We start from the raw sequence: 15974 nt of genomic DNA, 5'->3' as shown, positions 1-15974 counted from the left end.
TTACGACATGTCATCATATGAAAATGATGACTATATTCCTATTCCTCTTGCTAAGCGCGAGATGAAACAAAAGGGACAATTCAATTATTAATGCCTAATGAGGGTGCGAAATCTGATGATATAATGGCATAAAAACTGGACATTTCACTTTTGTGATTCTGAATAGGATGCATCAGTTAATATATTTTTAACCATCAATGCGAGCGCAAATCGCGAGCTAAAATTTTTGACAAACTGTCATAAAAAGGGGATTTTATATAGTTTGTTGTATAATCTATATTGAAACATTTATATAACTCGCCAATCAAAATGCGAGCGTGCAGCGCGCTAGCTGATATACGTCTTGGCAATCAGACCTGAAAAGGGATATTTTAAAAACTTTATGGAATACACGAAAATAATACCTGTAGGTACCTGATAAATCAAACTTTGCGAGCGCAGCGCAAGTTCAGACCATAAAACTAACATTTTTACAGAGCACTTTTTAAAAACCAAAATTTGACAAGCAAAAAAAAGGTTATCATCGCCAAAGTAAGGTCATCCCGTCCCAAAATACATGTTTTATTTCGATTTATAATGATGTATTTCTTACCATCATAAAAGACCAAAAATAGTAGGGGGGACATTTGATATTGTGTCCCCTCTACTATTTTGAGTAGGGGGGACACGTCCCCCTGTCCCCCCTGGGATTTCCGCCCATGGTCACTGGTTGTAATACAAAAAAGCTCTTAAGTTGGTAGTCCTTTGGTATATTTGAAAATGGTGTAGGCCTGCTGGTTAGATATCAACATCCAGGTGCACCCACGCTATGCATGGATATAAAATGAATTTTCGCCATTTACTTTTTATATGTCCATTTGAAAAGAAAGCATATCTCGTCATGTTGCCATAAAACTTCTCATTGGTTGACTTGGCGAGATACCGTATCTCGCCATGTTCACATACAATGTTTAATGTGTCGACGAAGCAAACGTACCTCGCCGTCTCGACAAGTCGATGGCACTTAAAAGCTTTTGCATGCATGTAGAATGCAGACTGAAATCATATTCATATATTAATGAATTAGGAAAAGAAAAAACGACGAATTAGGAAACAATTAGGCTAATTCTAAGAGATTGGAGATGGATTGCGAGTTAACTGCCTTAACTTAACTGAGTTAACTTAACACAGCGTTGATCTTGAATAGGGAAAGTCCATTTGAAGTGGATCATTCTCAGATGTCAAACTTTAACCAATTAAGATACAAACTTTACGCATAACATTCAAGTACTAAGTTTTTTAGAACTCTGTGATTTTTTATATTGATTCCATTATAGCGTCATACAATACTGTATAATCGTCATCATTAAAATCAAGTACATTTTAATAATAATGAATGCATGGTTTTGAATTTTATGCATTTCTATTACCGTGAATGTATTACCATACATGAAAGTACACGGCAAACTAAATGCCTTGTGTAGACATATTTAGTATGACTGACTAGAGTGTAACAGGGGACCGCCACGATTTATTGCCCATAATCTGGATAGAGGTCTATAGGCCTATTTCGAAATTTGCACTCATTCAGTTTTGAAGAGATCAAACTACCATTCTGATTTACGGAGGCATATGACACGTTCAATCAATAATACTACCTACAAGAATTACGGTAAAAATGATTAGAAAGATTTTCAGCTCATTTGACATCAACACTCACACTATTACATGTACTATCTTGAAGGTAGTTGCTCTCCGTTCCTCTTGTATCTCCTGATCGGCTACATCCCTTGGCAGCATCGTCAATGCTCTGCTCTACATCACTCATCTTGTAGATGCATAGAGCAGATGAACTTTCACTTCCGAATACAGCATACAGAAGGTCATCTGTACTCTCCATGCTGAATGAATCAGCTAACTGGGATCCTGCTGCTCCGATATGACCTGACTGGATCTCATTGTGAGATCCACATTGAAGTTGTATCTCTGTGTAGGATGCTAACTGTTCATCTAATGAATTACGGCAAAGTCGCCCCAAATGTGCATTATTCTGTATGTTCCCCCTAAACATGAAATAGAAGAGGTTTTCCCTATAAGCAATCAAATATTTGAAAATGATTTGTGGGGCAGAAGATAGGGGTTGTGTTACATGTTGTTCATTCTTAAGATCAAAAAGGTTGTGTTTTGAGATAGATCGAAAGGTAAGTGATGCATCACTGATCCCCGTAAATAAGTATAATCTCTCATCTGCAGTACCAACTCCATCTTCCTGGTAGTCCGCACCCAACAGTACAGCTCCAACGATAGGTGTATCTGATGTCGTAACCACATACTGAGTACCAGAAGAGTCATGTCTCACTACATCATGTGATATATTAGTCAAGCTCCTTGTCTCACAGAAACCATCACAACCACCACAAGTGATGAGTTTATCTTCAGGTGATGGAGCTACCGCTAGAAGCCTATTGTTATTGGTATTATCTTCATTTGGAGAACGACACGATCCTGTATCTACTGTGTGTTTGAGAGTCAGGGCTGTGTTGAGTTGATAGAGTCTCTCCCTTGCTCCAATATAGACATCACCGGTGATGTAATTGTTGATGGTGATGTGGTTGAATGGTAGGTCCGAGTCAGCATCAGGAGGAGTAAAGGATGATACCAGGTAGGAGGAGAGTGTAGCTGAGTAGATGGGTGGAGTGAAGTGAAGCAGGCAGAAGACTAAGGTCGCCAGCTTCAAACCATATCCTTGAGTCATGATTGTCCCCTTTTCCTCGGTATTTCGCCAAGATCTTGGTAAATGAAGGTCGATTCTGTTATAGAGAATATAAATGATCTATCTTGTTAACTCCGGCCTGTACAATCATAATGGAAGTAAGATGTTATCATTATTACTAAAATTACTTTATATATGTTAACAACAATATTAACATTGTTCAAAATGAAGACGACCCCTTAAAAGGGCTGTCCACTCCGACAAACAGGTTTGATATTTTCATAAATGATTACTTTATAAAATACTAGTAGCCTGTTTTAAGTTTCTCTTTTAAGTAAAGTTTTTGCCAGGTATGATCATGCATATCAATCTGTTTGAATTATGATACAGAAATATAAAATGCACGAAATAATTTCTTAAAAATATTATCGATTCAGATCTTCAATGAAAGTTGTTCTAAATTCATATGCATCCCATAGAAAAATCTACTGTAATGAACATAAAATTGGAAGTACAAAGTATATATTTCTAACCTCATAATCGTACAGGCCCCTCCCTTCCCCTCGGAACATTGCCCTCTTACCCTAGCACATCGATGAACTTTTGCTACCACATCACTTGATCTAAATTTATTTCAGTAAAAAGTTCCATAATTTCAAGAAATATTAAGCAATGAATGACAGTCGAATGTTCCTTACCTTTCTAACCGGTTCCTTACCGGTGGTACCTTATTCCCACGAAGGCATCGATGTCTCTACTTTCAACTCCCTGATTGAATAGAGTAATATAAGTGATACCTGTGCGGCAAATGAGGAAGTCTTGCCCTAAAATTCAATACATATATTTTTTTGGCGACTATGGATCGATGAATTGGCTAATTACTCTCTGACAAAAGGCCATGGCATCGCGTACAAGAATTTGAATTTAATCTGGCTATAAAATTAAAGAGCATTACAGAACAAACAATAATGAAGGTCACATTATTATTTTTTCGTGAATCACAAGAAAATAAGTTTCCACACCATTGACTCTGCAAACATTTTAGACGTGGGTCCTACTGTGTTTCTGCACCCTGATGAAAACGAGACAAATTTTCAATGAGTGGAACGAAGGCGTTTGTGGGCTGCCATATGTTGTCAATATATCACATGAATGATTCATCATGGCAAGAAATATGGAATTGTATATTTACATATCATGCAACGGTGTTACCAAGACTTTGTTGTAACGGGTCAGTCTGGCCTTATGTCTGAAACGGGGGTATTTGCATGGGTAAGTCTACAGTCATGACAGTGAAGTTCACGACAAAGCCATCTATTTCCCACACTCTTATTTTCTTACCAGCCTCTTCTTGTCCCATTGTATCCCGCCTTTATTCTCACTTGAATCACAGAGGACGACCACCTGCTGTCCCTTTGTTCCACTGCACTTGTTAGTATGATTATACCACTAAGAACATGATCCATTGATACATGTTTGTGTTCATGGTCTCTGGTTTAAATATAAAAAATGCTCTGAATTCGGTAGTCATGATTGAAAATGGTATATGCTTTTGTTGAGGAAAGAATTATTGCTAGTTAAAGATCGGCATCCACATGCGCACGCACCGTTCATTTATCATGTTGATATAATATTAATTTTGCTATTTACTTTTTATATGTCGTAACTTATAACATAACTTTTCTCGCCATGTTGACATACAACATTTCATGCATGTCGACTTTATGACAAGACAATGGCGCTTTAAAGCTTCTGTAGAACGAAGACTGAAATCGTGCAAATTGAAACATAATAGACTTGAAGGAGGAAAAAGATATACAACATACATTTCAGAAAACGATGAGGCTTATTCTTAGATGGTGTAGATAAATAAGAGTTAATTGACTGTGAAAATATAAATAATCACTTAATGTGACCACTAAATACAGCGTTTGGGTACGAAATGATTGTTTAAAGTGACTAATTTTCAGAGGTCAAATCTCGCCAAAAAATTAACTCTTGAATGCAGCATAAAGTGTGTATCGGATAACCACTTTACGCTGAACATTCAAGTGCCAAGTTTTTGAGAACTCCATTATAGCGCCATACAATACAGTGAATCTTCATCATGAAAATCAATAATACATTTTTATGATATGAATGCATGGTTTTGAATTTTTTGCATTTCTATCATCGTGAATATAGTATCATACATGAAAGTACTCGGCAAACTAAAGTGCCTTGTGCAGACATAATTATTTAGTAGACATGCTAGAATGTAACAAAAGAGCGCCATGATGTATTGCCCATAGTCTGAATATATATGCCTATTTAAAGGAATCTTTATTTAGCTTCGATTCCGACAACAGCAAACAGTAAATCATTATGTGACAAGCAAAGAACAAAAAGTAAAAAATCACAGAATAATATGTATAATGCACTTCATAAATTATTACGGAACATTGGATGAGATGGAAAAGAAACGTGGTGACCTGCTATAAGAAGCTTAGCTTCCATTATAATAGGCCACCAGGGTGTTATATTCATTCTTCATAGTCATATTCATTCTTCATTATTCAATCGTTTAAAACCTATTAGAATTTCGAAATTTGAACTAATTCAATTTTGAATTTTGAAGAGATTAAACTACTATTCTGATCGACTGAGGCACAATTATTTTCAATCAATAACACTACCTACAAGAGTTATGGTAAAAATTATTTGAAAGATTTTCAGCTCACTTGACATTTACACTTACTCTATTACATGAACTATCACGAAGGTAGTTGTTCTCCGTTCCTCTGTTATCTCCTGTTTGGCTACATCCCTTGGCAGCATCGTCGAAACTCTGCTCTACATCACTCATCTTATAGACGCACAGAGCAGATGAAATATCACTTCCAAATATTGCATACAAAAGATCTTCAGTACTATCAATATTGAATGAGTCAGCAAGATGGGATCCTGCTGCTCCTATGTGACCTGACTGAATCTCATTGTAAGACCCACATTGTATTTCTATCTCTGTGTAGAATGCTAACTGTTCATCTAATGAATTACGGCACAGTCGCCCCAAGTATGCACTCTTCTGACTGTTTTCCCTAGACATTAAATAATAAATGTTTTCCATGGAAGGAATCAAATGTTTAAAAATGTTTCGCGGGGCAGAAGATAAGGGTCGGGCTACCTTTTGGTCGTGGCGTAGGTAAACCAGATTGTGCTTTGAGATAGATGGATTCATAATAGTTGCATCACTGATCCCAGTAAATAAGTACAATCCACCATCTGCAGTACCAACACCATTGCCTTGAAGGTCAGCACCTAACACCACAGCTCCTACAATGGGTGCATCTGATGTGGTCACCACAAGCTGATCATCAATTACATCATATCTCACTACATCACGTGATATATTGTTCAAGCTTCTTGTCTCACAGTACCCATCACAACCCCACACGTGACGAGTTTATCCTCAGGTGATGGAGCTACCACCAGAAGCCTATTATTATTGGTATTATCTTCATATGGAGAAGGGCATGATCCGGTATCTACGGTGTGTGTGATAGTCAGGTCTGAGCTGAGTTGATACAGTCTCTCCCTTGCTCCAATATAGACATCTCCAGTGATGTTGTTTATGGTGATGTGATTGAATGGTAGGTTGGAGTCAGCATCAGGAGGAGTAAAGAATGATACCAGGTAGGAGGAGAGTGGGGCTGAGTAGATGGGTTGAGTGTAGTGAAGCAGGCAGAGCACCAAGATCGCCAGCTTCAAACCATATCCATGAGTCATGATTGCCCCCGTTTTCTCGGTTACTCGCTAAGATCTTTGGTAAATGATGGTCAATTCTGTTGGAATATAAATTATCTGGATTATTGTATCGGTACAAAAATTGAGGTAATATATGTCCTTTCGTCACGTAAGCTGTGGCATAAGTCGAAGCCCCTATATTAGATGGTTTAAAAGTTCAATGGCCACTATATTTAGACTGACTACCTACAACCTGCGGCGGATCCGGGGGTAATGGTGGATATCGATCATCCCCCTTTTTAGAGCCATAATAAATATTTGTAATGGGACACGTTGACCATAATCAAATGTGAAGACCCTTTTTCTCTTTTTTTTTCAATTTTTTTTTTTTGGGGGGAGGGGGTGCTGTAAAACTTTTCGTGACATAGTTCTCCTCCCTTCTGGAACGAATACCTTCTTCTTAGTTTTTATTTTCTTTTGCTTGTTGGAGTTTTTTAAGCAAAATATCACCCCTGTGAAATCCTACAAGCACCAATCCCTATAAATCAAAAGATGAAATTCACGTTTTGTTTTTGCGGAGTTATTGATTAAGGACTCTGTTTGGCGTGCAAAATTCCGAAAGTAATCTATACATTCAACTGTTCGAGAACTTTGCCCACCAATGGACTTTTGCTTCCACACCACAAGATCAAAATTCATTTTACAGTAAAATAAGTACAATGATTTCAATAATATTAGGTGTAATGACACCCGAATGTTCCTGACCTTATTCAGACGTAGGCATCACTGTCTCGACTTGAACAGAAAAGCGAATGATACCTGTGTTGCAAATGAGGAAACACTACCCTGAAATATACCCTTCCTTTTTGCGACAATGAATACATGAATTGGCTTATTGCTCTGTGACTAAAGGTCACGGAATGGAATTGCGTGCAAGAATTTAAAGCAATTTAACAATAATTCTATACACTGTTATTAACAAATGAAATGTCACTGTTCAACCAAGAATGGTTTAACGAGTTAGTTTATTCTTTTCACGATTTTTGTATATAGAGTTTATAAGGACATGGTGGGCATAGGATGTGAGAATGATAGACGAAATGCAAATTGACACTTTGTTTCCAAAATGTTTACCAAAATCGTAAACGTGTGAGGAGATATCGTAAATATGAAAAGGTTAAAATAAGTTGGAATCTTTTTTTGCGAAACGTTTTCTGCTCTTTTTTTAGCAGGCCAGTGGTACATTCTAAAGTAGTTTAACAATACTGCATTGGTAAAATAGGAACATGCATGTTTGCTGGGTAAAATGATATCAAATAACTTTGTAAATCTAACGCAATGTTGTGTTGATTTTTTTTGGGGAAAAGAGTACACAGCAAACATGGTTCCCCACCTACACAATATTGGGTAAATATTTACTCAATCTTTTTTTAGAGTGTACAGAACCGTATGTTTGTATGTAAGGGTGTATACACGTGAAAGTATGTATGTATGTGAAATAATGATAATTATGATATGTTTTGTTACTTCATTTTCCCCTTAGATTAGTCAGATTAGTTCTTGTCCAATTGCTTACACTTTAAAATACTGGCCCTGAGTTTTTACATGAATATTATGCCTATGATTGCATTTTTATATTTGACTGAAAATTATGTAAATAGCTGACTTTTAATGAAAAAAATAAAAAAATAAAATACAAGTTCATACGGTTGGCTGTAGGTTTATCAAATTTATTGCTACTCAGAGTTTCACGCAACCTACGTGAGGTGCGATCTGCAATACCATTATATATATATATATATTTATATATATATATATATATATATATATATATGCTAATGAAGCTAATGCTAATGCTAATGAAGCATGAAAGCTGCAGAAGCAGCTGTTACTTGTCCATCGAACCATTCATGGGATATCGCCACAATATATTAAAGATACGCTACATCCATGGAGCTACATCCCTACAATCCAACTCGTACTTTTAAGATCTGGATGTGACAATTTGCTTCTAAGTCCTCGTACCCGACATTCTTGGGGGGATAGGTCCTTCTCACATGCTGCGGCCAAGTTGTGGAATCAACTTCCTCAGTCACTTCGCTCCATTAAAGTGCATGACATATTTAAACTACACCTTAAGACCTATTTGTTCAACCTTTAATACCTTCACAACTAAATCTATATACACTGTATATTATGTACATTTATTTTTTAAAGACATAATTTTGTTTTGTATGCATTCAAAGTACACTCTCTGACATCACATGCTGGTCTGACTGGCTTCCTATGGGGGCTGGACAGTGCCTTTATTTGCTAGAGCTCATGTGAGTACTGAGCTGACCGGGCTTGCCCCTTAAATTGTCGGTGAACGGTGCAGCAAACACAAGGGCACCAGACCCTACCAGGATGTAGCTGGGAACTTCAGTGATGGTGGAGGATGGTACTTCGTAGTGATTTAAGATTTCTATTTATATCTAAGTAGCTGTTTGTAATGTACGTGTATACAATTTTGTATTCAAAGGAACTGCTGCTGCGCTAGCGCCATGAGCGTCTCTGGACGGTGTGTGTGCTCAATTAAGCCCCTTTCACAATTGACGTACGACCGCCTGCAACAGCTTGTTTTCTTGTTGTTGCATGATCGATCTCTTGGTGTCTTGCGAGCACTCGCAGTCGTTGTAGACGGACGCACGAATTCGAGGTGGTCGGAGGTGGTCGTGACTGGTCGCATCTGAATTTGAACATGTTCAAAATCCAAACGCGATCAAATACAATTGATTTAAGCCCCTTTCACAATTGACGTACGACGACTTGCGACCTTTTGGTCGTGCGACAGGCTGCAACAGGCATCAATCGCCAGTCATCTCATAATATCGCACAGAGGCTTTCACAGTTGCAACAGCTGTCGTACAACAAAAACAACCAGTAAAACCCGTTGCACGAGTAAGTCGCTTATGATCCTATTGTGCTCGTGCGATCACATGCGAGTGTTGCACGAGGGATTGCGAGGGGAACGGTACGTCGCACACAACGGTAGTGCAATGTTGTAAGCCGTTGCGATCGGTCTTGCAACAGTCTTATGGCACATCATATTATCGCACCCAGTTGCAAGACAGGTCTCTGTACATGTAGGTCGCTAGCACATGTGCAAGTGTTGTACGACCTCCAGTCGAGTAAATGCGACTACTTAGTTGTGCCACCTCTCGCACCAAGTCGTGCAACGTTGAACAACACTCCCACGATGATCGCCCGACCGATGGTACGACCCCGGATACGAGCTGATGCGAGTGAATCGGTCGTATTTGATCGCGTTCGGATTTTGAACATGTTCAAAGTTCAGATGTGACCAGTCACGACCACCTCGAGTTCGTGCGACCGTCTACAACGACTGCGAGTGCTCGCAAGTCACCAAGAGATCGATCGTGCAACAGCAGAAAAAAACTGTTGCAGGCGGTCGTAAACAGGTCGTACGTCAATTGTGAAAGGGGCTTTACTCGCATCAGGCCGTACCATCGGTCGGGCGATCATCGTGTGAGTGTTGTTCAAAGTTGTACGACTTGGTGCGAGAGGTGGCACAATTAAGTAGTCGCATTTAGTCGACTGGAGGTCGTTCAACACTTGCACATGTGCTAGCGACCTACATGTACAGAGACCTGTCTTGCGACTGGGTGCGATAATATATGGGCCATAAGACTGTTGCAAGACCGATCGCAACGGCTTGCAACATTGCACTACCGTTTCATTCGCATGTATGCGACCGTTCCCCTCGCAATCCCTCGTGCAACACTCGTATGTGATCGCACGAGCACAATAGGATCATAAGCGACTTACTCGTGCAACGGGTTTTAATGATTGTTTTTGTTGTACGACAGCTGTTGCAACTGTGAAAGCCTCTGTGCGATCTTATGAGATGACTGGCGATTGATGCCTGTTGCACGACCAAAAGGTCGCAAATGGTCGTACGTCTGTTAAGGTCTTAAAGCCCGAGTCGCTTTTAAGACCTTAACATACGTCAATTGTGAAAGGGGTTTAAAGCCCCTTTCACAATTGGCGCCTCACTCGTGCGATAATTTTTTTTTTCGAAAATATTTTTTCCGTCCTGTTGTAGAAGTGTTGTCTTTGAGTCGCAAGCAATATATAAAATCGTACGAGAGGTGAACGACCACTGCACCAGGATACAACAGTCGTGAGACGTAATCGTGCGATTATTTTCATGTTTCCGGGTGCAACAGTCGTACAACGGCTGCAACGGTTGAACGATGATGCGACCAAGTCGCACGACATATGCGTTTTGTAGCGCCATATGTCGCGCGACCTAGCGACCCGTTGTACGACTACTACAACCGATCGTACAAGGCTACGACCCATTGTGCGACACACCGCACCACCTGTCGCGCGAGGTGTTGGCCTATAAATACGACACGCGATGCGACTTTCTTCATTACAACCGCTGATGCCTGACGAGACGCTGCTACAGTGAACAAGACACAACCAAAATACAAGCATCGGCATGGCCCCAAAGAAGTCAAGGAAAAAGAGGAAAAATCAGCCTGATGAGGAGGAAGGGCCCCAGCCTATACCCGTGGCCGAGGAGAAAGCTACTGCTTCTGTCATAGCTGGTGATGAGGGTAATGAATTTGGTGAAGCCCAGACCGAGGATGATGAAATGCTGCAGGAAGGGGGCCAAGATCCACCAGCCGCCGCCAGTGATGAGAACAACGTGATAGATGGCCATGCTACCTGCGGTATCACCAAAGCCATGGAGCAGGAGCTGGCCGAGTTTTTCGCTGACAATGAGTTCATCTACGACAAGAGCAAGGTGGACTTCAAAAACTCTAAGAAGAAGGAGCGCAAGTACATGGAGATGGCGGAAAAGCTGGGAGTCACCGGTAAGTAGTAGCTGAAAAATATGCACATTCCGATTTATTGATGATGTTTATTAGTTAAACATGCAAATTTTTTGGATGTTGACTAATTTCTTGCTTCTACATTTTGTATATTTTCAGTGGCCGACATCAGACTATGGTATAAAAGCCAGAGGACCATCCTGGGGAAGATGAAGACCGCTGGAAAGAAGAGTGGTCAGAAGGCCATCGTCCTTACCCCCAGACAGAGATGGGTCAATAACAACCTTGGTTTTCTGACGAAGCACATAGTCCATCGGTCACAGGGCTGCCAACTGGGCCACCTCAGTGGCCGAATTACTGAAGCCGCCTCCGACGAAGAGGGTTTAGATGAGCAGGGTCCAGATGCCAGCCAAGCACCCAGCTCCAACAAAGTCTCCAGCCAGGGGGCTGCACCTCCCAAGAAGAGGCAGAAGAGGGGGTCGCCCACCGATGTGGACAAGGCCCTCCTGGAATTCATCAGAACATCCACCGAGCAGACGGCCATCCGGAGCCAGGTGGATGCGGCACTCACCCAAGGCGCTGACGAAAGGCAGGCCTGGCTAGAATGGATGCTGCAGGCCGTCCGCCCACTTCCAAGACTCCTCTGGTGAGAGTTCACCAGGGACACTTTCAACTTGGTGAGCCGCTACCAGGATCGGGCGGACCACCTTTCCACCACCCCAGTATCTCGCCCCAGATGATCCAGCCACTCAGGCCTCAGTCAGCGCCGATCGGCTTCACCCAGAACGCTCCACCTGCTTCCTTCCTTGGGATGCTCGGGCCAAGCAGCACCTGGACCCCTCAGAACCCTCAGGGAGGATTTCAGCAGCCCAATTTACAGGCCCCCTTCCAGCAGCAGCACCCCCACTTCCAGCAAAAACAGCAGGCCTCCTTTCAGCAGCAGCAGCAAGGAGGAAGCAACAGCGCCAACACATCAATCATCACCCAGTTGAACTTGTCAGATGAAGAAGATGAACAGTGAACTTTTGTTAGGATTGTTTTTATTGTTACTTGACGAACTCTCTCAACTCAAATTATAATTTGACTATTTTGGAACATTTATTTCAAACTTTTTTAAACATTTACTCGGTGAATAGAATTCATTTTCGTTAACAAAATGTCTTGGAAAAAATATATAATTTTTAAAACAACATGATTAATGACAATATAAAATTTGTTATATCTGTACATCTTTTTTATTCTCATAAATCACGTTTTTTCAAAAATGTTCTTTTTTTTTTATTTCAAATACATGCTATTAAAGGAGAATCAACGTTTATTATTTCAAACATTTCATTGTCAAAGAAATTTTTGTTTAAAATAAATGTTGACATGATCATTCATTTCTTCTTTGAAATGATTCATTCCACTAAATCAAGGAGGCAGCAACAGCGCCGTCACATCAATCATCATCCATTTGAACTTGTCAGACTTGTCAAATAAAGAAAACGAACAGTGAACTTTTGTTTGGATTGTTATTGTTACTTGATGAACTCTCTCAATTTAATTTACAACTGACCCATTTTGGAACATTTATTTCAAACTTTATTTTAAACATTAACATGGTCAATGAAATTAATTATCGTTAATAAAATGTCTTTGAAAAATATATATCATGTTTAAAACAACATGATTAATGACAAAAGAAAATATGTTATATCTGTACATCTTTTTTATTCTCATAAATCACATTTTTTCAAACATGTTCTCCTTCATTATTTTATTTCAAACACATGTTATTAAGGAGAGTTAACTTTTTAAATTTCAAACTACCTTTCGATGTAAAAGTAATGTATGTTTAAAATAACTGTTGACATGGTCATTCATTTCTACTTTGAAATGATTCATTCCACAAAATCATGATCGAAGTTTACATGCCATTTTTATGGCAGAGTCTGTGCTGTATCCCAAGTAGTGCGCCAAGTGGCAGTCTATATCATGTGTTGTTGCCAGGGCAGGCTTCCAACTGGACTGTTGTAGTAGTGCTTCAGGTAAGTTTTCAGCTTCTTGCCCTCTTTGTTTGCCTGGTAGCCTCCGCCAACTCGTTCAACATCCTGCAGAACTGCTGCGTTTCTTTATGCCCCAGGGATGTGGTTGCCCAACTCATCTTCACGGTCAACGTCAATGTTCTGAAGCCCAGGAAAACGATCTCTCATTAGGTTGTGGAGGCACATGCAGGCCATAATGACTGTCCTGGCTTTTTCTGGATCAAGCTGTAGGGTACTCAACAAGCATCTCCAGCGATGTGCAAGGATGCCAAAGCTGTTCTCCACCACACGGCGAGCCCTCGAGAGACGGTAGTTGAAGATTCTCTCCTCGTCGGTCTGCTCACGGTTGGAGTACGGCTTCTGCATCCATGTCCTGAGAGGGAAGGCGTCGTCCCCAATTAAGAAGTAAGGGGTGTCTCGGTCATCATCTGGCAGGGGCTCTGGATCTGGCAGGCCAAGAGTACCATTCTCCAGTCCACGTCTCAGCGGGCTGTGGTTGAAGACCTGGGCATCCGATGATGAACCGGGATTACCAACGTCAGCCCAGAGGAACTTGTAATTGCCATCAACTAGGGCCAAGAGGATGAGGCTGTAGAAACCCTTGTAGTTGTAGTAGATCGTACCAGAGCCTGGTGGATTTCTGATGGCCACGTGTTTTCCGTCCAAGGCTCCACAGACATGATGAAAGTTCCATCTGTCAGCGTAAGTCCGTGCCACTTCTCTCCATTCATCTGGGGTAGTTGGACAGGAAAATACTTCATCTTGGTATTCACTGATGATGGCCTGGCACACCTCTGGTATAAACAGAGAGATCGTATTATGGGCAACACGGAAGGCATACTGCAGGGTTTTGTAGCTGTTGCCGGTCGCAAGATATCTCAAGGTGATGGCCAGTTTGAGCCCAGGATCCAGTGGCTGCCGGTAGCGATAGGACTTCTCTATCCTCGTAGTGATGCGCTGCAACAGTTCAAGGAACGTTTCTGGTGGCATCCTCATGTAGTTCAGGAAGTCACCCTGACATTCTCTCTGCAACTCCGTCATCAGATTATCATACTGTCCAAACAGTACACGTCTCTCAATCCAGGGTTTGACCCACCACCTTCTTCTTTGCCTTGCATGTCTTTGACGTCTACGGATGAGTAAGGCCATCAATATGACATGTCTGTCTTGAACGTTTTGGATTTGCCTTCTCAGACTTAGCAAATGCAAGAGCCTCCCAGGAGCTATTGGTCGAGCAGCAGCCATGTTTACAGTATGGATGGTCCAGACATTTGGGATGAAAGCTCAGGAGTTCTCGAGCTTATATTGGGGGTGAAAAAAAATCGTACAACGTTGCAAAGGGGGCAAGACAGGTCTTCCAATAGTCTTAGGGTGGTACAACGGACTCGTACGACAGGATGCATCATCGTACGACATGAAAATACTCGTGCAACACTCGTTCGGGGTCTTACGAGTGCGTGCAAAGTCGCACAACACTCGTCCTGCCTGTCGTGCAATTATTTTTCATCGCGTCAGTCGCTCAAAATATCGGAGCAGCACGGTTTTTTTTCCCGACCGAGATGCGACCATTTTGTCGCATCTGGATCGTACAATAAGTGGTACAACGGCTACAACGAGTCGTACAACGGGAAAAATTTCGAGTCGCAAGCCGTTGTAGTCTGTTTGGCAACAATTGTGAAAGGGGCTTTATCACTATTATTATTATCAGCCTGGCCTGGGTTTCATCGGATTTTATTACAGCTTTCGGCCATCGGGCCTTCATGTTCTTGAAGTACCTGAAGTTGAGAAAAGGGTCTACTGTATTACGTACAGACATCCATAATGAGAGGACATTACCAAATAAATAGGTTACTTTATTAGTGAGTCCTGATTAGGACTAGCTCTAAATTTATCGAAGTCACTGTCCCCTTGTTGCACTGCACCTGTTAGTATGATACCACTAATAACAAGAATAAAATTAATTGATACATGTGTGTTGTGATGGTCTCTGTTTGAAATACAAAAATGCTCTGAATTCGGTACTGCTGATTGAAAATGGTAAATGCTTTTGTTGAGGAAAGAATTAAAGTTAAAGATCGGCATCCACGTGCGCACGCACCGTTCATTGATCACGTTGATATGAAATTAATTTTGCTATTTTTTTCCTTTTTATATGCCGTAACTTATAACATAACTATCTCGCCATGATGACATACAACATTTTATGTATGTTGACTGTATGACAAGTCGATGGCATTTTAAAGCTTCTTTTGGAATGAGGAATGAAATCATGCTCATTGAAATATAATAAAAATGAAGGAGGAAAAAGGTATACAATATACATTTCAGAAAACGATGAGGCTTATTCTTAGATGATGTAGATATATAAAGAGTTAATTGCCTGTGAAAATATAAATAATCACTTAATGTGACCACTTAATACAACGTTTTGGTACGGAATGATTGTTTGAATTCGCTAATTCTCAGATGTCGAATCTCGCCAAAAACTCTTGAATGGAGCGTAAAGTGTGTATCGGATATCACTTTACGCTGAACATCAAAGTGCCAAGTTTTTGAGAACTCTGTGTGATTTTTCATATTGATTCCATTCTAGCGTCAATACTGTGAATCATCAGAATTAAAATCAATAAGTACATTTTTTTAAACAATATGAATGCACGATTTTGAATTGTATACATTTCTATC

At 40.5% G+C, this 15974-nt stretch overlaps 2 protein-coding genes and 1 pseudogene across 2 annotated transcripts in view; all 3 read right to left on the bottom strand.

Annotated features, from left to right (window-relative positions):
* The window catches only part of LOC129255873 (plexin-B1-like), a 59112-nt gene extending 55678 nt beyond the window's left edge, over positions 1 to 3434 (bottom strand). The window contains exons 1-2 of the mRNA XM_064096415.1: positions 3391 to 3434; positions 1694 to 2789 (exon numbers count right to left, since the gene is read on the bottom strand). Coding sequence (XP_063952485.1) covers positions 1694 to 2734 — 1041 coding nt within the window. The 5' untranslated portion in view covers positions 2735 to 2789; positions 3391 to 3434. The remainder of the gene's footprint in view (positions 1 to 1693; positions 2790 to 3390) is intronic.
* Positions 3407 to 8086, bottom strand: LOC135153798 (plexin-A4-like; annotated as a pseudogene).
* Positions 8087 to 13376: 5290 nt separating this feature from the next.
* LOC135153796 (putative nuclease HARBI1) lies at positions 13377 to 14534 on the bottom strand. Its single transcript, XM_064097945.1, has one exon. It carries the CDS (start codon positions 14532 to 14534, stop codon positions 13377 to 13379), a length of 1158 nt encoding a protein of 385 aa, XP_063954015.1.
* Between the last annotated feature and the right edge of the window lie 1440 nt (positions 14535 to 15974).

Source organism: Lytechinus pictus, chromosome 3 (genome assembly GCF_037042905.1).
Source record: "Lytechinus pictus isolate F3 Inbred chromosome 3, Lp3.0, whole genome shotgun sequence".
Taxonomy (NCBI): Eukaryota; Metazoa; Echinodermata; class Echinoidea; order Temnopleuroida; family Toxopneustidae; genus Lytechinus; species Lytechinus pictus.
Note: the sequence above shows the minus strand (reverse complement) of the source record. Positions and strands in the feature narration are given on the sequence as shown.

What these genes read in the sequence shown, in the direction of transcription:
- LOC135153796 (XM_064097945.1), bottom strand. Translation starts at nt 14,534, where the DNA reads ATGGCTGCTGCTCGACCAATAGCTCCTGGGAGGCTCTTGCATTTGCTA.